Source organism: Equus asinus, chromosome 4 (genome assembly GCF_041296235.1).
Source record: "Equus asinus isolate D_3611 breed Donkey chromosome 4, EquAss-T2T_v2, whole genome shotgun sequence".
In the NCBI taxonomy this organism is placed as follows: Eukaryota; Metazoa; Chordata; class Mammalia; order Perissodactyla; family Equidae; genus Equus; species Equus asinus.
In genome coordinates, this window is record NC_091793.1 from 48,393,813 (window position 1) to 48,417,751 (window position 23,939).

At 37.0% G+C, this 23,939-nt stretch overlaps 1 protein-coding gene across 5 annotated transcripts in view; it reads right to left on the bottom strand.

The window, feature by feature from the left end:
- The window catches only part of TMTC2 (transmembrane O-mannosyltransferase targeting cadherins 2), a 386,898-nt gene that overhangs the window by 140,476 nt on the left and 222,483 nt on the right, over window positions 1–23,939 (bottom strand). For all 5 annotated transcript variants that reach the window (XR_011502690.1, XM_014833852.3, XM_070507209.1 and 2 more), the window contains 3 exons: window positions 8,864–8,949; window positions 8,201–8,385; window positions 6,594–6,672 (listed from right to left, as the gene is read on the bottom strand). Coding sequence is in view for 4 of the 5 variants with exons in the window: in XM_014833852.3 (XP_014689338.1) it covers window positions 6,594–6,672; window positions 8,201–8,385; window positions 8,864–8,949 (350 nt within the window). In the remaining variant the exon portion in view is untranslated. The remainder of the gene's footprint in view (window positions 1–6,593; window positions 6,673–8,200; window positions 8,386–8,863; window positions 8,950–23,939) is intronic.

The following is a 23,939-nucleotide window of genomic DNA, read 5'->3' on the forward strand; positions in this document are numbered from 1 at the left end:
ACCTATTTAATGCAGCTGAACTGGATGCTGGCGTTTATAGTGTATAGACTAATGCCTAGCAAATTAGTATCTGTAACCAGAGTACATAATGTAGGATTCACATCAAGGGTGAATGGCAAAAAGAAAAAAAATTAAAGTACTGCAGTTTTATAATGAGAAATGAACTTTCAGGAGAAAATTTTATATATTTTGTGCATGAACTTTGCATATTTATTCTTTTTGATACACAGCCAAAAGCTCATGATTTCCTTACCTTGTTGGCTTATAAAGCAAACTTGTAAAACCTCTCAAATTTACGTTTCACTTTTCTGGACTGATAAACTACACACCTGGCACTGGTCTCTTGTTCTTTTTGATGATGGAGGAATCAAACTGCAATGAATAGATTTATCTTAAAACTCAGAAGTTAATATTCTTTTTGGAGGTACATTGATCAATGGCTAATCCAGAGATACAGTCATACTCATATTTGTAGGCCTGACTCACTGATTTTCAAGAGGGCCAATGGAAGCCATCATAGGAAAATCACCAGAACTCAAAATAGGGGAAGCAGGTGGTATAAAAAGCTTAACACTACTGGAGTGTTAATGCTTCCACACTTGAAAGATGTGAAGTTCAAATCTCACACAGTTAAAAACCATCTCTTTCACAGTCGGGATGCTAAATGCCTTCAGCAATCCACTTAAGAACCACCAGTCAGAGGAGAAAACGTTAAGCATGTAAACCATCAATTACTCTGAAAATCTCTATTCTAAATATATTTTGGAATAAGGTGAGGTAAACACACACACACACAAACACGAATAATCCAAAAAAAAAGAATAAATGCTTCAGCCAAAAAACCAGCCAAACAAAAGGCTGATAGAAAAACAGACTTCCTAACATTCTACCAAGTAAACTCAGCATATAGTGTATGTACTTTGAGTAGAGTTAGGGTAAATTTACAAGGGAGAATTTTTGCATTTTGTTTTCAGGAGGTGCATTTGACATCTTATTTGTCAGTTCTACCTAAATAATAGTGAGGAAGTTCACACCGGCAGCCATTTATGACTCTTAACTCTTTCATTCCACAAGCTTCTTTCCCAAAAATACAATTCTAAAATTTGGAGAAGTTTTTTACTCCGAATATTGCTCTAATAAATTCATTGCGATTGCTATTCATTAGTTCTTTCCCCATTCTCTCTGGATAGCTCGATAAAACTGGGGAAATCTCTCATAATCAAAGGGGTGTTTTCACAAAATTAAATCAAAAGATTTCTCCCTTCTTATTAGAGAATATGAGGGGAAAACATTTTTTCAGTTTCAAATCTATGTCAACAAAAGATTTGTTAGTTGCAGGCTGATGGAGGAAAATATAATCTTCCAATCCTGAACTGGGATTCTATAAGTAACAGGGATGTGTATAAAAAACAAACAAACTGGGAAGTATCAGGAATAAGAGAATCAAAATGGTATGACGAAAGTAAAGGCAAATAAGGCAATAAATAGCAATCAATCATTATTACGCAATTCTCCTGCAAGAAGAATGCACTCTCTCCCTGAGATAAAAGCACGTTACCCATTGTAAACACATATTTTTTTAAAGAACAGGAAAATATGAATATGTACACAAATTGTGACATTAATGTCACATTAGAAATAAAAAAGCTTGAGATTTTTCTTGTTTGTTTGGTTTGATTGGTCCAGTCAACATAGCACAGCCTACATAGTTACAGACAACATATTCTCAAGGTTAGAATAACAGAATTTTCCATTTTATTTATAGGCATTTACTCACTAAGGAAAGGTACTAAAGCGCTCCAGACCAACTGTGAAATCATCTAGAAAGTTCCATGAGAGCAGGAAATCTATGAACGACTTCCGTTTCACACCACCACCTCCGTACCCAACGCTCAGCACTTGCGACTTAAAAAATATTAGTTTGCACACAGAGGTTATTCTAAACATAGTGATTATAGATGGCAATAACCAGACTGTAAATCCAGATTCTCTCTTATTCCTTGTTCTCAACATATACTACCAAGACGGAATGGCCTAAATTGCTTATATAATTAAACCCAACGATCACTCTGTAATTGAGAAAGCTGAGTAATTTTATTTTAAAGAGTAAATAGGCTTAAAATGACCTTTGGGATTAAAAGGGCTTGAACTGATAAAAGGTAATTGAAAGTTACAGCCTAATTTATTTCCCATAATCTCTTAGGATTATTCAAGAGCAATGCTTAACTATGCATAATAAGAGAAATAACCAACTACAGATAAAAAAGAGAAAAATTGAGGGTGGTTAAAAATGATCCTACATTAAAAAAATATTTTAATATCCTGCATATTTCATGCATCTGTGATAAAACCACAATTTTGTAGGTATTTTATTCTTTTTAGTTAAAATGAAGAGGTTTTTAATATATATTTGGACAAAGAATAATATATATATATCTATGATATACAGCTGATTTTTAAATAGGTAAAGAAGAGCTATCTTGACATAGTAAAGATGCCAGTTTCACTAAGAGAAGAGAGCTAAATAGAGAAAGCATTTGAACTTAAGGCAGGAAACTACACTTCTGGTTCTAACACAAACTGTGTAATCCTAAACAGATCAACTCAACTATTTGGATGCTAATTCCTATCTTGTAAAACAAAAAAGATTATGTTAGGAGGATTTTTAAGATATGAATCTTCCATCTCTAACATTCTATGATTCTAAAATACATCTATTATTTGAGAAGAAAAGAAGTTGAGATTGAATAAAGGCCCGTAAAGAATATCAAAATAAAGAGTAATTTTGGCTAAGTCTAGGGGGAAAATATGTCATGACAGGAAAAGGAGAAGAAACTCTGACCTAAATATGACAATCTTAATTTAGAGGGAGTGCTCTATCAATGGAATTAAGTTCACTGAGTATTAACTGAGTATGTGTTTTCATTTTAGTTAACATAGTTAATGACAAAAGGATTTTGACTGCAGTTGCTGAGAGACAAGGGGAAACAAACTTTGAGAGAAAATACTGCAATTCTAGACAAGACAGAACTTAACAGAATCCTGCTGAATGTCAGCAACTGTAAGGCCATCACTATGACAAAATCTTATTTATAGAGAAACCATATTTACATTGGTAAATATGAAAAGAACTGACAACGAATACAATCATTGATTGACTCTTGGAGCTTAAAGGCCCACAGAAACGATAATGGTTACAAAGGAAGGTAATATTATGAAACACTTACTGGTTGGGTATATGGTCCAATGTGCTTTACCTTCATTATCTCAATCAATCCTCAAACGGACCTTAAACAGCCATCTTATGGATGGAGAAACTGAGGCTTCAGTTAAATAATTTGCCCAAGACCACTCAGCTAGTAAGTGCCAAAGCCATATTTGAACCTGGGCTATCTGACTCCACACTACACGCAATCTCCATTTAATACAGCCTATTCTCTCGAGAGGAAACTAAGGCCCAGAGAAATAGTCATACAACTGGCTAGGAACGATTTTGTGTTATTTTGTGATTTGGTCTCTGAATATATCATATATTCTGATTCTTGCTAATTACAACCACCACTTAGGCAAAAGTTTAATTTTTGTTTATAGAGCAATATTTAGCATCCGTTTTATACTATTTGTATGTGTTTATAATTCACATAATTTTGGGTGGGATGATCTTCCTCAATTGTTGTTACTCAATCATCTTGGTCCCATGAAACCAAAGGAAAGAATGAGAATGACAATATAAGTTTACTTGTGAACCACTAGAATAAAAATTAACAGTCTTAGGATAAAATATAGAAAAGTTTAAGTTGGGAAGTAAATTAATCAAACTTGTTATTTTCTATTAACACACAAATGGGAAAAATACACTCACCTGGTGTTCAGGATAAGTCAGCTAGTGGCATGTAGCATAGAGTACTGTAAATTTTTCATAAAATGTTCAAGGGAAGTGAAAAGGCACAGGACTAGAGCATTTTTTAAAAAAAAATAACTATACTACAATGAATTATTAAATTAATAACAACATTCAAATATAATTGTATTTTTTTTCAAGCATATTCCTTTATTTCTCCTAAGGTTGAAATAAAAGAAAAATAGGGTGGAAAAAAATAATGTTTGTCTATATACACACAAGTGCTCGGGGGTAGTGGTCATGAAGGCGTAAATGAATGAGCCATGAGAAAAATGAATACTTACAGGCAAAATCCAGCCAGACATTATAATCCATCACTGATCCCTAAAGGGCACTAATAATATGTAAATGTGTGAATTAGAAAGCACATTCAAGGCCTTTGATAAATTTGATAGGATAATCAGCACATGCTGACAGACTAATGAAACTGATGCACTGATAGTACAGCTTATCTCCTGGGCCATTGTTTTTCTTGTCAAATGGAGGCTAATCAAAATGTATTAGGAGTTAAAGCAAACACTCAGAGGATTTCACCCAATTGATCAGGAGGTGAACTCTCTCTCAGAAAATTATAGTTTCGTGAACAATTGAAACTGCAAAACCTGGTCAGCCGACAGACCTTCACGTAAAATTAAACAGAAGGCAGCCTCCATAATTATGAAAGAAATCTGGAATTTTAAATCACATTGGGCTTCTCCCCCTCGCAAATTGTCAGCGTGCTTTTCAGAGTCTGGGCAAAACGACTACCTCCTTCTATAATGGAAAATAAGACAAAGGACTAAGCAACAACCCTAGGGACGCACTTATCTTTTGCTGCCTGTATGTGCTCAGCATCTGTGTAACCATATGAGAGACAGATCCCAAGGTACCAGCTGGACTTTCAATCAAATTTATTTACATAAAATAATTGAATGAACCTTCTGAAATGACTAGCTAGAGTGAATACCACACTCCTATTAATAATAAAGATGCCATACGGGTTGCCAAGGGTCTCGGAGTCCTTTCCTAATTTAAAGAAAGACTTCTTGTTTGATAATTGAGGAAAGCTGGAAATAATGCCTTCCCAAGCATTAGCATTAAGAATAAAACTATAAAGACAAAGCTAGAGAAAACTATCCTTTACGTCTTCATTTTGACATGAATAACCATCTAGTATTGACATAGAAAAGTTATTCATCTATAAATCTACATACTTTAGGCACACACTTTATGGACATGCACATTTCATCTAGGTGGATAGATTGTGGTAAAATGCTGGAGAGAAAAAGTCACTGTTTTAATTCATAAGAGTTTAACAGCAAAAGTACATTTAACGAAGGTAGATTTTTATCTTTTAGTAATTATACCAAAGAGAAAAAGAAACAGCAAGGAAAAAATACTCCAGTGTCCTCTTTAATATGCACATTAAATCATTTCGCTGCTGCACAGGCGAACTAGGGGCGGGATTCCTAGAGACATGAAATGAATATATCAACCTCTTCTAAATCATAATTCTTTTCTGTTTACTGACCTGTGCCTCACTCTATCTCTAAACTATTTCTAAACTTTCTGTCATTTAGAAAAAAGAGAAAGTAAGTATCCTTGCCAGGTATGTATTCTCCAGTTTGGGAGAGGTTGGGATATTTTTATGTGTGCTTGAGCTGTACAGCTAGTATCGAATTTCTCAAATCATAGAATACAGAAGCATAAGATAATCCTAGGGATCACGTAGTCTCATTTATTTTATACACACGAGGGAAGCCTAGAAATATTCAACAACTTAACCAAGTTTAGTGAAAAGGGAAACTTTTCACAATTTGTGTTCTGGAGAAAAAGAAATATTTGATTTTAGGACAAAAGTGACCCGTTCTCTTCTCTCCCCTATCTTCAAACAGCAAAGTTACTCAATCAACCAATCATCTTAAATTTTAGGGAATCTTTTCCAAGAGCCACACGTGAACAGGCAGTTTTCAGTTGTGTGTACCATCAAAGAGCTGGGGGAACACCTTACTATAAGGCAGTCATGGATCAATGGTAGATATTTTATTAGAAATTCTAGTTCTTGACCTCTTGTACCCAGAAAACTCCATGTCCTAGTTTATGTACTTTCTGACTAACATGATAATTAAGTAATTATTCAGTGTAGGAAAGGAATAATTGTAGTAGCACATTTACATTCTTCACCTATTGTTTCTACTCTAAAACACTACTCTGAAAAGAACCTATTGAGGTCTAAGGCCTGATCAATGAAAACCATACAAGTTGGCTCAGTTACTCTCATCGTGTACAAACATCAAAATCATAAATCTCTACATCATAGCATGCTTACTTTTGAGGATATTCTAATTAAGAAAATAACAAAAATTATCATGAATTTGATAAATTCATTAAAATCTACATATACTTTACTCATCTTTTTCAGTCTCTAGAGTCTAACTATAGTCAATCCCAAATGGGTTTGGGAGCCCCTTGCAACAGTTCCGAGATCTGGCCAATTTGCTGAGAATCGCTATGTCAATGCATTTACTTGCTCTTGTCAGAATAAGCGTGCTTTGTGAAAATTTGAATGTGACACTCAGTTGTGAAAGAGGTTTTGTGTGCGTGTGTGAGGATAAATGATATGATTTATTAGAATTCCATTTAATAGAAGCACAGGTTTTAATTTCTCCAGAGATCCCTGAACTATCAATTAAAATAGTAGTGTTTTACTCACCCATCATGTTGTACAAGCTCTGTGGGGCAAATTGCCTTGGCATTTTCTGAATTGCTTCCTTATATACACTCAGGGCATCCTAATTTAACAAACAAAAAAAATAGATAAAGTACAGGGATATTCACTGAAAATAAAATAATAACATCCTTCCAAAATTAAAACCTTCCATGGCTATTTCTAAGTGATTCATTAGAGGAAAATAATTGAGCTGTCCTTTGATATCATACTGCCTCAATTTAATGAATGAAAATATTGAACCCAGTCAGTGAAGAAGGCCATATAAAAATTTAGTTTAACAAGGAGTAGAATGTTACAAATGCTCTTTTAATATAAATTTTTCAGTTCACATAGATTATTCAATAAAAAATTTTAAAAATTCATATTTGGAAGTCACCATAGTCATCTAAAATCTGTAGTTACTTTATCAGGCAACAAAGTAGAATCTAACTAAAATATCAACTAACAAATATTCTAGCTGACACTCTCTGAGATTATTAAATACAATTACTTTAAAAGTTGTGTCGGGGCTGGCCCCGTGGCCGAGTGGTTAAGTTCGCGTGCTCCGCTGCAGGCGGCCCAGTGTTTCGTTAGTTCGAATCCTGGGCGCGGACATGGCACTGCTCATCAGACCACGCTGAGGCAGCGTCCCACATGCCACAACTAGAAGAACCCACAACGAAGAATACACAACTATGTACCGGGGGGCTTTGGGGAGAAAAAGGAAAAAATAAAATCTTTAAAAAAAAAAAAAAAGTTGTGTCTTCATCCTGTATTGCAGTCTTAATCCATCGTGTAAGAGTACTGGGGGTGTGGATGAAAGGGAGAGAGAGGGAGGAGCGATATGGAACGTGGGAGAAGAAACCCAGATCAGCATGCTTTTTTTTTTTTTAAGGAAGATTAGCTCTGAGCTAACATCTGTGCTCGTCTTCCTCTACTTTATATGTGGGACGCCTGCCACAGCATGGCTTGAGCAGCAGTGCGTACGTCCGTGCCCAGGGCCCAAACCAACGAACCCCAGGCTGCCAAACCGGAGCAAGCAAACTTGACAGCTGTGCCACAGGGCCAGCCCCCAGGCCAGCATGCTTTGAGTGAGACACACAGAGGATGAGCTGGGTAAACCTCCACTTCTTGTACAAGCCCTGTCTCCATCACTTTTCCTCTCTCCCCAATTAAAAAAATATTAAATTAAATTTCCTTTTATTATTGTTTTACAGAGAATAAAAAGGAATAGGTAAGCTTTACATCAAATCACTTCCTTCATACTCAGAGCACAGTGTATTTTTTAACCTCAAACACCGGATATATGATAACAATAACAATGTGTCTTGGATCATAAACCTAAGAGATGGTAACCAAAAAAGTCTGAGAAGCAATGCATGATATTTCCCTTTCTCGAAGAGTCATAACTGCTCTGAGAAACTCATAGTAAAGAAATCCGTTTTGTTTCGCAGAGGTTTTCTCCAAACAAATTTCACCATGAGACTTTTCATAAAACACATATTAGCTTCTTTAGTGATCCCAGTGTCCCTGTGATGAGATCTTTGGGTAGAAACATTGAGACGGGATCAGAACCCAGGGAAGGAGAGGGCAGAGGGGATCCGACTGACCTCATAGTGGCCCTGCTCATGATAGAGTTTGCCCAGGTTGTACAGACAGCTGGTGACGGAGCTCTTATGCGCATGAGGGTCCTTTAGGTTTTCATCGGAGATCTCAGAACACTTTAGGAACGTGCGTCGAGCTTCTTCGGTTTTTCCTTGGTTCATTAGAATAATACCGGTGTTTAAATATGCAGCTGTAAGGGAAAAAGGTGGAAATATAATTGTGAGAATATGATGTGCGCTGTGGATGCAACAAAGCTATCTTTACTTCAGTTTAGTTGCTATGGATTATTTCCAATTTTAAAAGAAAACCAAGAAATACACACTTAGTGAGTAAATATATACAGGAATAATGATGTATTAAGAAGGACAGGTGTCACTGAAAAATATACAAAATAGTCTGCCCTCAACAAGCTCAAAATATTTTGAGCTTAAAACATAGATGAATAAAAATTATATTTATCTCAATATATTACAAAATGATAAACAGATATCAAAACATGACTAAATTGAGAGAGATGTCCTTGTTAGAGGCTCATAATTTGATTGGCAAGTAGTCAGAAGTAGGAGTACCACGGTGTTTTCTCTGTGACGCTGTAAGTCACCAAGATAAGTTTCATGGGTAAGGAAGGATGGAAATAAGTATTTTGAAAGGACTTGAATATTACTTACAAGCCAGGGTGGGCCTGCTCCCAATCGCCAGTTTGTAATAATGCAGCGCTTCTGCAAACCTGCTGTTCTCCTGTAGAAGTAACCCTCTGTAGGAGGAAACACAAGTGTGGAGACAGGACTGTATCACCAGACAGAAACCCACACATTTTTATTTTATATGTCAAAAATAAAAATGGTTAACAGGGCCATAAAAATGCTGACCGGGTACTATAAAAATAAATTCTAAATAGAAGGAAACGATTCCTCAGGAGAGAAAATTTTGGAGAGGTATCAGTTGCATTTATACGGCATTAGAAAGTATTAAGAAGTATTTTCACAAAGCCCTTTACCCCCACTGAACTTTCCCCTTTCCAGCTGTCTTTTCCCTCCCACTAGAATTACAAACCACCTGGATTTCTTCCTGGAGCGTGCACATTTTTTCATCACTTCAGAAAGCAAACTTATCTAAGCCAGTGAGATATATATATTTAAATATGAGATGCCTCTCTCGCTGGCCATATTGCTGGGGAAATATTGGCCCACGACTGCCCAAAAGGCAAAGGTCATCCTAGTCAATAGGATAAAGAGAATCAGATTTTAATCAGATGCAAGAAAGCAACAAAGAAAAAGACTGAAGGTTATTCACATTGTTATTTCCTTATTTTTGGATTTGGTCAAATAAGCTTGAATTTCAGAACACCATGCAAATTCCAGTTCACTGTTGTGAGACACGCTTTTATCTACAGACCCACAAACTCCATGGGGCACTCCTTAGGCAGTGGCCACATGGACTATCCCAGCTATTCTAGATCCCACCCTCACGACCTAAATGAGAATCCATTATAACCATGTCTATGGAAATAAGTGTCAGGGAATTGGCCTATCCTTATTCTTTGGTAATCAGCAAGTATCTTATAAACACTGGGCACCTCTATTGGGTCTGAATACAGTAGCCTCCCCTCATCCATGGGGGATGCATTAGAAGACCCCAGAATGGAGGCCTGAAATTGTAGATAGTACCAAACCCTACATACATACATACTTATGACAAATTGTAATTTACAAATTAGGCACAGTAAAAGATTAACCAAAATAGCTAATAATAAAATAGAACAGTTGTAATATAATGTAATAAATAAAATGTAATATAATGAAAGTTACCATAGATCTTAGCAATTTCAGCATCCAATTTTTTTTCTTTCCTTATTAAGTCAAGAATTAACCTTTTCACTTAAAGGAAGCACTGTACGGCTTCTCTTTGCCATGGACAAATTTCCTGCATCACTAGTCTTGCGCTTTGGGGCCATAATTAAGTAAAATAAGGGTTACTTGAACACAAGCCCTGCCATACCATGGACAGTCATCTGATAACTGAGAGGGTTACTAAGTGGCTAATGGGTGGGTGGCGTATGCAACATGGATATGCTGGATAAGGGGATGCTTCACGTCCAAGGCAGGATAGAATGGGACAGTGTGAGATTTCATCTTGCTACTCAGAACAGTGCATAATTTAAAACATAAATTGTTTATTTCTGGAATTTTCCATTTAATATTTTCAAACCGCAGTTGACTGTCGGTAAATGAAACCTCAGACAGTGAAACCACAGATAAGGGGGGAACTACTGCATTGCTGGTATCAAGCTCAAACTGCTGATTCAACTTGCCAGCTCCTGAGGCCTCTGAAAGGTTGGTAAAATGGAGGTTTGCGAAATGAGAAGCCTACCAATAAAAACTTATCATTTTGTAGGGTATTTTAAAATATTCATTTATTATTTAACGGGCAATATTGAAAAGCTATCTGAAGAAAACCATTTTGACTTAAAGTATGCTCACTTGTGTCATCAATGTATATTAACCTTATTACTTCTGATATTTGTTAAAAAGTCATTGGAATAGATCAAATAATTCTAAAATACATTAACATCACTTTCATATATACATAAATATATATTTCTATAAAAAATTAATTTAAACAATTAATTTGATCGTGAAATTGATATGTTTTGCTGTTAAGTGTACTTTTCAGTTGCTGGGAACAAGGAAGAACAAGGCTTCCTGCCTGCAATGTTCAAGAGTTTGTGAAAATATTCAATCATCTTTAAAAGGAGATAAAACTGATAAAGAGAAAAAACACATACTTTTCAAAAAAAATAATATTCTTTATAACGATAATTTTTTTCTTATTTTGAGGAAGATTAGCCCTGAGCTAACATCTGCTACCAATCCTGCTCCTTTTGCTGAGGAAGACTGGCCCCGAGCTAACATCCATGCCCATCTTCCTCTACTTTATATGTGGGACGCCTGCCACAGCATGGCTTGACAAGCAGTGCGTAGGTCTGCACCCGGGATCTGAACCTTCGAACCCCGGGCCGCCAAAGCAAAACATGTGAACTTAACCACTGCGCAACTAGGCTGGCCCCAACAATAATTTTTTTGACAAAACGCTTTCCGAGTTAAGTAAGCTCTTATACACGATCTCATTTCAGAAACTTATCTACAACCTCAATTGTCTTTACCGCTTTACTTTGTGATTCAGATAAAGAAGTGCTACTCTTGATACAAGGCTAATGGAACCAGAGGAGGAGTATCACCCAGATATTTAATCCTATCCTTTCTATCTTCCTTAGGAATTAAAATCCTTCCATAAGCCTGTTTCTATCCAATATCTTCAATTTCTTTCCCCATTACAGTTTCCTTTCCCTTAAGACTACAAAAACGTTTATGTGTCTCTCAGCATAAAGGGAAAGAAAAACCCCTACAACTGTTATTCATTCCTGCACATGCCTCTAACCACTGCTTATTATTGTTCTTCCTTCAAAGTCAGATTTCCTTTAAGAATGATCTATGGCGTATATGTCCAATGACTCTAAATCCAGTTTAGGCTCTTTCCAAGAATTCCCCTGCAAGGTATAGGGGACTGGTCTTGGCCATGCCAAGATATGTCTCTTTGGCATGAGGATTATTGGGTTGGTTGCTTTTGATAAACTGGGACAGGGAAGGAGGCTCTGAGGAGTGGAACTTGCTTGCCTTTTGTTAAGAGACATTTACATTGTAAAGGAAATCTCCATCTGTAAAGGTCCCTCCCTCTCTGTGCCAGGAAGAGGAAAGGGGATGAGTTTATCTCTAGAAACTCTTAATCAATATCAAAGGCAAGGACTTAAATCTGCATAATAATCTTATTCCTGTTTCTGGTAACCTCCTGTAACTGACTCCCCCCAAGCCCCAAATCCTCTTTTGTGTTAGCTGGATATGATATTTAAGGTGGGGGCTTCAGCCATTTTGGCAAGTTGCTCAGCTTGCCTGAGCCTCCTGTGTATACATGTTATAAAGCTTTGTTTAATTTTCTCCTGCTATTCTGTCTCATGTGAATTTAATTCATTCTCCAGCCAGACGAACCCACATTGTATAGAGGAAATGTCTTCCTTCCCTACAAAGGTCATAATCAAATTTCTGCTAATTATCCCACCCCGCAGACAGTGAGCTTAGGTGAACCGGCCTCTCCCCTGCCACATGTGCGACGATTGAACTGAGTTGCCTTCCTGAACCTCTGTACTTCCTTGGCTTCTGGGAAACTGGTCTCCCCTACTTTCTCTGCTCTCCTTGGGACCATCGTACAGAGAATGAAGACAGTGTCTTTTCATATATTTCTTTAAAAGAAATTGCTGTTTCACAGGACTTTGTCTTTTTCTCTTTTCTTGATCAATTTTGTCTCTGCATGACATCATGCACACAAGGAGCTCTCGTATATGCTGACTGTTCTCAGTTCTGAAGTAGAGGTCTCTCTCCTGACATGCAGATAAGTTTTCAACAGCTTACTGAGCCACAGCAATCCAGCTGCTCCCTAAAATTTCAAAATCAACACTTCCAAAAGTCAAAAACACTATCTCCCACTCAAAAGTAAATAGATAAGATAAATAAAATACATAAAAGAAGAAAAAATCTCCTCAGCCATCAGCACCACCACTCACTGCAGTTGCTAAAATCAGAAACCCGGTTATCACTGTTGACTTTTTACCTATCCTCATGATTCTATGTTTTATAAAGTCACCAAAGCACCAATTCTTATACTCTTTACTCTGCCCCTCAAGGTTCATCTTTATGGCTTTATCAGTGCCCTTTTTATCTTTTCTGTCACCTAAATAATGCAATAGCCCACTAATTACTCTCCATGTAATTACATTTCTAAAGGGCAAATAGCTGTTAGGCTAAACAGAAAGAACCTGACGGGATGAGCACATATCTTTGACAATGTTCCCAAAGCCCGTAAACCTTGAAAACTGATGTATCCAGCCTGATGGGCTCCCCAGTGCTGACGTATTATATTCCATTTTCCAATTCATAAAATATACAAAGAAGAGAAAATGATACATAGCATGATAACCACACCTAGACAATCCTGTGCAGCCTGCCTCGTTTTTCGTAGGAATCTAGTCACACAGAGCCTTGCAGCAGGAAGGTCTCCAGGATTATATATGATGTGGCTGTTCGAATGAGAGAGTATCTTCCTCCGCAGCATGTGAATAAAGTTAGCAATGGAGTGAGTCCAAGTCAGATGGTTATTGAGATGGAATTCTCATGGCTAAGGATTTAATCGAGCATCAACTATGCCCTAGTACGCATGCTGCAAATGTAAACGAGACAGAGATGCACTCGCCTGTGGATGCACAATCTACTGGGGAAGACCAATAAGAAAATAAACGGTGTGGAAAATCACTATGATAGAGGGCAGAGGACCAACAACACTCCAGCTTGGGAATGGACAAGGGAAGGCTCAGAGGGTCAAAGTGACATTGGCAGAGGCTTGAAAGTAAGCAGCAGTAAAAAGTGTTATCATCAGCTCCATGCTACACAGGAAGAAAGAGAGGTCCACAAAGACTTTACCAACCAACTCTAGGCTTTATGATTAATAAGAGGCAAAGCCAGCGTTGGAACACAGTTTCTCTGATACTAAATCCCATGCTTTTTCTAGAAGGCAAAGAGAAGAGGAAAGAGATGAAATAATTCAATTCCAGATACAGCCATCCTAGGTTATACTTCCTTTTGCTCTAAAACTCTCTGGATTTTGTAGAACACTAACTTGAACAGATGCTCTGAAAAGGAATCGATGCCATTTTGGCAATTCAGGATGAGTTGGGTTCACTTCTAGCACTGTAACAATCAAGCTTCTGTTATTGCTGTTTTCCACATTTGCAGAACCCATTGTTTATTTTACCGAAGACAGGATAGAGGAATAGGAGCCTCTCACATATATTAGTTATGGCAATAATAATAATAATAACAGCTAAACTTATTCAGCACTTACCTGTCATGCGCTTTACATATATTAATTTACTTATTACTCAACAATAATCCTATGAGGCAGGTTACTATTACCAGCCTCATTTTACAGGTGATGAACCTTGGGCTAGAAAAACTTTAGCAACATGCCAGAGGTCATAGAGCCAGTAACAAGCGTGCTACGATTCCAGCCCAGCAGTCTGATTATAAAGGAGGATGTGTATTTTAATAAATCATTCATACCAAAGGCTTTTCCGTGACTTCAAAACTGATAACATAGTTCATTTACATGCTGATCATGTCAATAAAATCTTCAGGTTTCTATGTACATTAAAAACAAGAACACATTTTAATAGACCAACAAGCCAGAATTTAATGAGAAATAATTTCATTTATATTATATGAAGCTTTTCCTTACAGTTAAGAAAACCTGCCCATGCTATACATTAATATGAACTTAAGGTGTCTTTTCGGGGGAGAAATTGAAAAAATGTTACTGATCTCTAAATAATAAGTGATAGGGTCACTTTTATATATCTGTGTGTGTAGGTAGATATATAGTATTTTTTAATAGAAGAAAATATTTTATTTCTCGTATTTCCCCTCCAATGAATTATCTTTCAGAACAACAGTCACTGAAATTGAGCAGCCAGTGAAAGAAGAATACAAATTGGGGAAACAGAAAGAATATACACTTGTTTTAGTCAAAGGAAGAATATACATCTGGATATATATTATTTACTCTAACAGTTAAATTCTGGAACGCCACTTTACTTCAAGAAAAAGACAACAGAACACCCTCCCTTAAATTCTCTCAGCTTTTTTATCTGATTTTGATCATATGTTCTAGGAATTATCACTGAGTGTATAGAATTTCTTTTCCCTGTGAAAGTTTTGCCTATCTTTACCCCAGTCTCCCCGAACAACCTTGTCTTTGTCTAAAACACCATTTTTCAGAAATCACCATAATCTAGACAGTTGGTAAATGAAAACCAGCTAAACCCATGATAATAGTGCATTGGACAGGGTTAACACAAGCATTAAATATACACAGGCATACGAATCCCTAGCTGATTCGAAATATTGACAGAGACAGAGGGGAACTTTTATTTAGCAGAGTGTTTCTCAACCAGGGGTGACATGTGCCCCCCAGGGCACACTGGGCAATGTCTGGAGACATTTATGGTTGTCACAATGGAATGGATGCTAGTGGCATCTGGTGGATAGAGGCCAAGAATGCCGTTAAAACACATAAACATGTCAGAAGACACAAGACACCACCCCAACACAGAGAATTATCTGGCCCCAAATGTCACTAGCGCTGAAGTTAAGAAATCGCATTTAGTATTTCATATGTACCAACTGCAACACATTTCTTCAGAAAATAAGGTCCTCGTGTCCCTGCCAATCACACACATGAACCATGTAAAGAATATATGAAAACAAACTATAGGGATTAAATTATTTTTCCCAAAAATCTAATCTATCATCATTTCTACTGAGTGTTTTCATTTAAAAAAGTAAAAGAAATATGAAATTTTCTAAGAATTAAAAAGAAAAAGCATGCTCTTCCCCACCTCTTGTCAGCAGATCCGAACTAGTTGTCAATTGCTCTTTGTAATAAAATTGTACTTTATGTAGAACTGTCGAAACATACGGATCCTCAAGTAAAACTTCTGTCTGAGGTCTAACAAAGATCTTTAAAAATGGTTGAAATCTGAGGTATTCAAAAGTAAGTATTAATAATGCATAGCAATAGATGAAAAGTATACTTTTCAAGAATATGTATTGAGTAAGCTGAAGTCTACGAAGAACGCAGGTGAAACAGGATGTGGTTTACAGAGAGTCAAGTGCCTTTAAAACTCGGGAAATACTCAAGGATAATAGCTTTCTTTCTTTTCTTTGATTCCATTGAAGCATAATTTGTGGCACTCCTACAACTTATTAAACATTGAGAATAAGATTACCAAAAAACGAATAGCTATTTTTTTAATGAACTGTCTTATGGTGAAGACAGACAAGCAAACAATCACAATGCAGTGTAAAGAAAGCAGAAAATGTTTTGGGAACCCATGAAAAGGACACCTTCCCAAGATGACAGGTCAGGTGGGGTTCCAAGAGAAGTCAAGAATGCAGGGAATGGAGTTCCAGACAGATCGAGCCACGCATATGAAAACTCAAAGTTACATTTTAATCTACCAATAGCAATAACGACAAGCTTCATGGAAATTAAATGACAATCTATGTAGGAAGCATTTTGGAAACTGAAAAGCTAAGACAACTTAAAAGTAAGATTATGTTACTGAGAATATTTCAGTAATAGTTTGGCTATTCCCTGAGCAAAAATACTTAGTAATCAAAATAAATCAGACAACTTAATGTTTACAGGCAATGGTTCACAAAATAACATATAATCCCTAAGGCCTAATTACCAACAAAAATATCGTGTTCATCTTAAATTGAGACATTTTTCTGAATTGCATTCTGTTTGATTATCTTTTAATACATGTAGGTACTTTGAAACTAAGATTTTCTTCCTCAGAGAAGAAATATTATGAATTTTAGATGTTCATTTTTTTCCTAAAGTATTTATACGTTTGAAGTTTCCCAAGCGGAATTAATTAGCATTGATTTGGAGTCATATTTGAACTTTGCATTAATCCAAATATCCTAATTGAATCTGCTAATTTAGCTAATGGCTCTAATAATGAGATTTTATATAATTTGTGAAATGGCATCACAGTTGCATTTCTTTTGTTATTTCAAGATTTACGCTTAGTTTTAGACTATGTTTATAATAGAACACTTGGAAAAACAAATCTTTAATCTCTATTATCAGAAAGAAGTAATAATAACGTCATACTCATAACACACAAACGCCCCCAAAACTTTCTTGATAAAATAGATATCAGGCAAAAATCTCAAGTGACTATACCAGTAGTATATGGAATCGAACTCAAAGTCCGTTTTTAAAAACAGATACTGCAAATAAAATGAGTAAGTTACCACTACTTGAATCAATTGCAGTAATTGCTAGGTTTAGGGTGACATAACAGCTTAGAGATTAAGAACCTAAAATGCCACTGAACATATAAAAAGAGCCATGATCAATCAGCAGCCAGGCTTGATCACGTGACTAAACTCTGTCCAATGAGATGAGAGCACGGTGGCCGGGGCACCTGTAGGAAGTGTCCTTGAAGAGGAAGGGGCGTGTTCTCTCTTCTCCTGCCTCTGTTCTGCTGACTATAAGGTGAAAGCCCAGTTCTGAGGCTGCTGGAGAGCAACCCAAAAGGAGCCTAGAAAACTGAGCCCTTCATGAGACTGTCCTACCACCCTGGCACTGCACACCTCGGGACTTCTTTTTGTAAGACAGAGAATGAAATCGTAACTAGTTTAAACGAATGTTACTTTGAGTTTCCTATCACTTGCAAACCAATGTCTTCCCAACTGCTAAAATGTCACATGCATTGTTTTATTTTTGTTTGTTTAACAATCTAAGGCCATAAAATATGCAACATCAAGTATGGCTCTCATAGAGAATTTTAAGGAAAACTTCTTTTAATTACATTTGAAGGAATAAAAAGCATGAGTTGTCTGGTTTTGAGTGATAACCAGACTAGGCGACTGCAAAGTACAAAAACTGCAATTAAAATATTTAATTAAAATTCTAAAATTTAAGAGTGTAATGGGTGCATGAAATTGTGACTCTTAAATTAAGCTCCTAGACATCAGAGTGGTCGGAGTTAGTACTCTTTGCCCAAAAGGGTAATGATATTAGTCGTATTTTGTTTTTTACAAAAGCATTTTAATTAATCCTCTCAATCCCCAAATAACTAGAAAGAAGGAAATTCACAGGAACTATAAAGTGAAAGAGAAATAGGCAGGATTTTCATCTCAGAAAAAAGACTGAGTGAGACAGAACTGATTGAATTTGTGTTCTGAGGGTGACGCCGGAGGCCACGTTGTGTATATATTTTCTGGTCTCACCTGGCACTTCCCTGGCCCTCAGGCCACCCCAGGATAACAGACTTTGTATTTGAGGACCAAGCAAAATAATTCTCTCCACTCATATTTTCTTTTCTCAAATCATCTACTCAATTTTCTTTCTCTTTTCTTAAACTGTTTCAATTTAATAGGTAAAAATGACATTTTTACGAAGGTGGCTTTGGGCAGAGAAGCACTAATAAAGAAAGTGAATGTAAATGGTTAATTTTTTACTTAAAACACATAATTTCAAGTTATTAGAATAATAATTCAGGGGGCTGGCCCGGTGGCACAGTATTTAAGTTCACACGTTCTGCTTCGCAGCCTGGGGTTCGCCAGTTCTGATCCCAGGTTCGGACCTATGCACTGCTTATCAAGCCATGCTGTGGCAGGCATCCCACATATAAAGTAGAGGAAGATAGGCATGGATGTTAACTCAGTGCCAGTTTTCCTCAGCAAAAAAAAGAGGAGGATTGGCAGCAGATGTTAGCTCAGGGCTGATCTTTCTCAAAAAACAAAAGGAAGAATACTTCATACATGTGCCACAAAAAGCATAATTTAATTGAATACTTATTTTAAATTACTCCTACGTTATCGCACATTCTTATTATATATCATATATACTGTGAACAAAATAAAAAGATGTTCCTTCTTGAAGAGGTTAAATTCTACGGGGAGGAGTAATGAGTAGGTTGTTTCCCTGCTCCATACTTTTACTGCATGATGAACAGTGGAAACGGAGACGGAGAGAAAGACAGCAACCAGGCGACATGAACTAGACAGATGCACACACATGATTCTATTACATAGCTCCCCAAAGCTGAAACCTCTTTCATAGGGTGTCACTTCTAAGTGTGACATAACTGCCAAGAAGGTTTCTGAAAATGCAGTTAAGCCTCCTCTCTGGGATCCTTCTTTTGACACAGATCTGTTTATTTGTTCTATATTGGATTTTGTTTAGACTTTGACAACTAAAAAATGTACAATAATGACATCCTATTTCATAAAGAAATTTTTTTTTATTCTAACCTGTCAAATTTAGAGCAGTGGGCATCCAATCAAATCAAGTTTTTTAAAATATTTCAAATGCATTACCAAAAACCTTATCAATTAATCTTAGGGGGGGAAAATGAACAAGTTGTAGCTTTCATTTTTTTTTTTTTGAATTTTAAAATTAGTTTTTGCTTAGGGTCTAAAGAAAGAGAAATGTATTCTCACTATAGCACCATGTCTTAAAAATATGTGAAGTCTCAATTAAATGCAACCTTCATTATAAAGTCAGAACTGGGACTATAACATCTAAATAAGCCTTTATGGCCTACGTAAGTCCATTTCTACTGTGTGACACGTTCTAAACAATTACTTCACAATTATTATCTTGTATAATTCTCTCAAAAAACCCATAAAAGTATAATCCCCATTTTACAAATAAGGAGCCCAAAAATCAGAATGGTTACTCAACTTAAACCTATATAGCTAATTATTTTTGAATCTGAGATTCACAGAACTACACTGTATATTAGTATATGCATAATTCGCTTTATATTTGTCTTCTGAATATATAATTAAGGCTATATTTTTCCTCTACACATCATAAAATAATAATACGTGTGAATATATTTTCTTAGTTAACAAATAGTACTTAATAGGAAGTAAGAAAGAGAATTAATGCTAGCTGGCTTTATGATGGTGTTTTCCATATTATTTCTTTTCACCCTTAAAATCAGCAGTATAAAATATTATTACTCTTTTCACTTTATCTGTTCACTTTAGAGATACGAAAACATCAGGGAGAGAAGTTAACTTGCCCATGATAACACACTGGAAAGTCTTAAGATGAGATTCAAATCCACAGCTGCCAGGCTTCAAATCACACGGTCTTCTCACTCCCCTACATTGGTCCATTGGGAATATGTGCCCATTCTCAGTTTAAGCATAAACAATTGCCCTGTATCTCTGGCTCATATACCCAGTGCTGCTGCATTGTCTGTATCAATAAATTTCTCTTCTCTCTTTCCTTATTTATACATATCCATTCCAATATATAAACATCTTGGATTTGCTTCAGATGTGGGTAAACTATAGCCCCCAGTGCCAATCAACTTTACCAAGAAATATGTCATAACCAATACGCTTGTGTGATAGCTAATTTTATGTGTCAGCTTCACTGGATCATAGGATGCCCATAAATCTGATTAAACATTATTTCTGAGTGTGTCTGTAAGGATGTTTCAAGAAGAGATTAGCATTTTATTCAGTAAACTGAATAAAGCAGATGCCTTCCCCAATGTGGGCGGGCATCATCCAATCTGTTGGGGGCCTGAACAGAACAAAAAGGAGACTGGGAAGATCTGCTTTCTCTCTGCCTGAGCTGGGACTTTGATTTTCTGCTCTCAGACCTCCTGGTTCTCAGGACTTCAGACTCAGACCGGAATTCACGCCAGCCTCTCAGGCCTTTGAACTATACCACCACCCTCCCTGGGTCTCCAGCTGGCAGAGGGCAGATCACGGGACTTCTCAACCTTCATAATGGCATGAGTCAATACCTTATAACAAATCTCTTTGTTATATACATATGCTATTGGTTCCGCTTCTCTGGAGAACCCTATCTAATACAACTTATAAAAGGGTTTCCTTGAGCTACTCTCGTTCTCAGGACCCACTCCTCTTCATGGAAATGCTTACCAGTGAGTGTAGGCATATCCCCACATAGGCATGGCCGTGAACAATTAGAAATAGAATAAACTTAACAACTAACAAACTCTTTCACTTTTATCATAGAATTATATCCAGTTTCCAGGCATTTTATTTAATCCTTGCTTCAACACTAGGAGATATCATAACCCAATTTTGCAGGTGAAGAATGAGGATTAGCAATTTGACCAAGGTCAGTCACAAGACCAGTAAATGGGAGATTTGAATCCAATTCTGTTTGCTGTCAGAGCCCAGGCTATCAAATATCTCACGAAACTCTCTCCAGGGTGCAAAAGTGGCAAAGAGTTAAATTTTTTAAAAAGGAAACTTTTCCTTCTTCCCTACTCCCTTCTTCTCATGAAAACAAATACGTTTCTGGTAGGCCTATATATATTTTCTGGGATCGTAGTCAAATCTCTTTCAAATGTTTCCTCATCCTCTAAGAGAATTCTGTGATTTAAAACAAACAAAACTAGGGGCCGGCCCTGTGGTGCAGCAGTTAAGTGCGCATGTTCTGCTTCTCAGCGGCCCGGGGTTCACCAGTTCGGATCCCGGGTGAGGACATGGCACTGCTTGGCAAGCCATGCTGTGGTAGGCGTCCCACATATAAAGCGGAGGAAGATGGGCATGGATGTTAGCTCAGGACTAGTCTTCCTCAGCGAAAAGAGGAGGATTGGCAGCAGTTAGCTCAGGGATAATCTTCCTCAAAAACAAACAAACAAAACTAAAAACCAGAAAGCACCTAATATATTAAAGGCACTAAGTACCACTGATTTCACTGTAAACCTATATACAGATTTGTAATCTTTTCTTTCCTATTTTCTGGGGCTATCCAACATGGATGCCTCATGATTACATAATTTCTTGAAAGAGAAACACTTACAGCTGGGTGGTGTGCAGTCATGGTACAGGAACCCCTAAGCTGGATAAGTCTGTACTGCTCAGTAAAAGTCAGTGTAATTAGACTGTTGATTTGTTCATTCATTCATTTAAAATATATTTTGAAAGTGCCATTATAGAGATTTAATGAGTAGCAGAAAAGAGAGATAATTTAAAAAGCAGTAACAAAGTTGTGTGCAGAGCACTATGATACATTACAACGCACTGTGGAAGTCCATAGAAGAAAATCTATCAAATTAGTTTGTTCAGGCAAGGGGGGGGGGGGGGGCGGGGCGGGAAAGAACATTTGTGAATTCTACAGGAATCAACACACTCAAAAAAATATTAGTCAAAAAGAAAAAAAGCTTCAGGGCCTGATTCCATCATAGATATGGTTATATTTTGGGTTACAGATGTTCCCATGGGCACACAGTGATTTAGTGCAATGTACTCACTTTAAACATAAATGTTCAACAAAGTGGGTGTTTTCTTTGTCCCTTAACAGCAGTGCTCTAACAAAAGTCCGCTGTTGAAGCAATCAATTATGAAAGAGGAAAAGGTATCACGTATCTCGCAGACCAGCAGGAATAGGTGTTAGGTCATACAAGCAGTTTCTAACTTAAGAACAAGCAAGATGCGGTCCAAAAATGAAAGTTTGAGTCTCTCTTTTTTTTGCTTGAAATGGATTTTGCAAGCTAGAAACAATTCACTCACAGGCTTCTCCAAGTGAAGTATCCTGAAGTACTTGAAGAATTGAAAGAAAACACCATTTATAAACATGCTCCTAAAACTGCCCTTGCAGATTTCATTTTGGTGCCGAAAAGAGATGTCCCTCCACCCAACTCAGGGGTCAAAGAGAGCAAGGGTCTCTTCGTGGCAGTCGTCATCATTTACAGGTCCTAGCAGTGAGAGCAGGAGGCAAACTAGGGGCTAAGGCTGGAGATGGGGAACAAGAGCTGGAGGGGAGCCAAAAGATGTGAATGGAATGACGGAAGGTTGTGGATTAAGGGGCTAACTGAAGAGAAAATTAGAGAATACTTTCAGCAGCATTTGCTTTTTTCTTATCTTTTCTATTCATTCCATCCCCATGTTTTATAAAGATACTAGCCTTGACCCAGAGAAACTTCTCAGCCATGAATGCTTCCCATTACTCTTTTTTTTTTTTTTTGCTTAAACAGTGCCTAGAAATTAGCCAACTTGCTTGTTTTTCATCCCTATCAGCTGTTGCTTTTGATTAAACTTGCAGTCTCTTCTCCAACTCTAAGTTTCAAGAGACTGAGTAGGACACATTTTGCCTCCCACGTTTGCACCCACCCCTAAATCTGGTCTTCAAAGATTCAGAGATTTTTCTAAAGATTTTTACTTCAAACAGGCAAATATATAGGGAACACACATGCACACACACATACGCACACACACACGCAGTCATTAAAACAAACAAAAAGCTATTCACAGAATATAAATGGTGTTAAAAATTATTCTACCTTTAGGCTTCAGGATAGCTCAGATTATTCCCTTAACCTGGAATTTCTATTCTCTAAGAAAGTGCCTGCCTGACATTTTGAGTCTGATGACAAGATGTGGTTATACTGACAAGGCTGGATCTGGGCCTCCTTCTCTAAATGAGTGGTGAGCGTTTCCTCACACTGTTCTCATTATCAGAACAGCAAGATGGGACCACTCCTCCCTCTTGCCTTTTGTCCAGCTCCCATCTAGTCATCTCCAACAATGGTCCCTAGGGGCAAAATTAATGTGGGGCTTGTAATGAAAAGCAACGAAGGAGTTAAGCAAAAAGGGCATTCTTAGGTGCTCTTCGATTCTGCAGAGGTTGACAGGGACAGAGGAAGACAGAGAAAGTAGAGAGGAAAGTTTCTGAAATAATCCATGGTGCACCCTTCACACACCAGGAGTTTAAGGAAAATGTACATGGGCAGCATGTGTAACACACATCCAACAAATATCTACTGAGTTTGTACTCTGAGCTGAGCACTATGCTAGGCACTTCAGATATCTACAAAAACCCTACCTTCACAGAGATTGCATTTTAGCAATATACTAAACAAACTATAAATTTGTATTAACTTTAATATGACTATATAGAGTTAGGGAATTACATAGTTCACTAGAAGGTGATAAATGCAAAGTAAAAAGAAGGAGTCAAGTGAAGGAAAACAGGCCTGTGAGAGTGGTAGGGGGCTGTCATTTAAGTAGGGTCTGCTGGGAGGCCTCACGCACTTCTTTGAAGCGAAGTATAGAAAGAAGT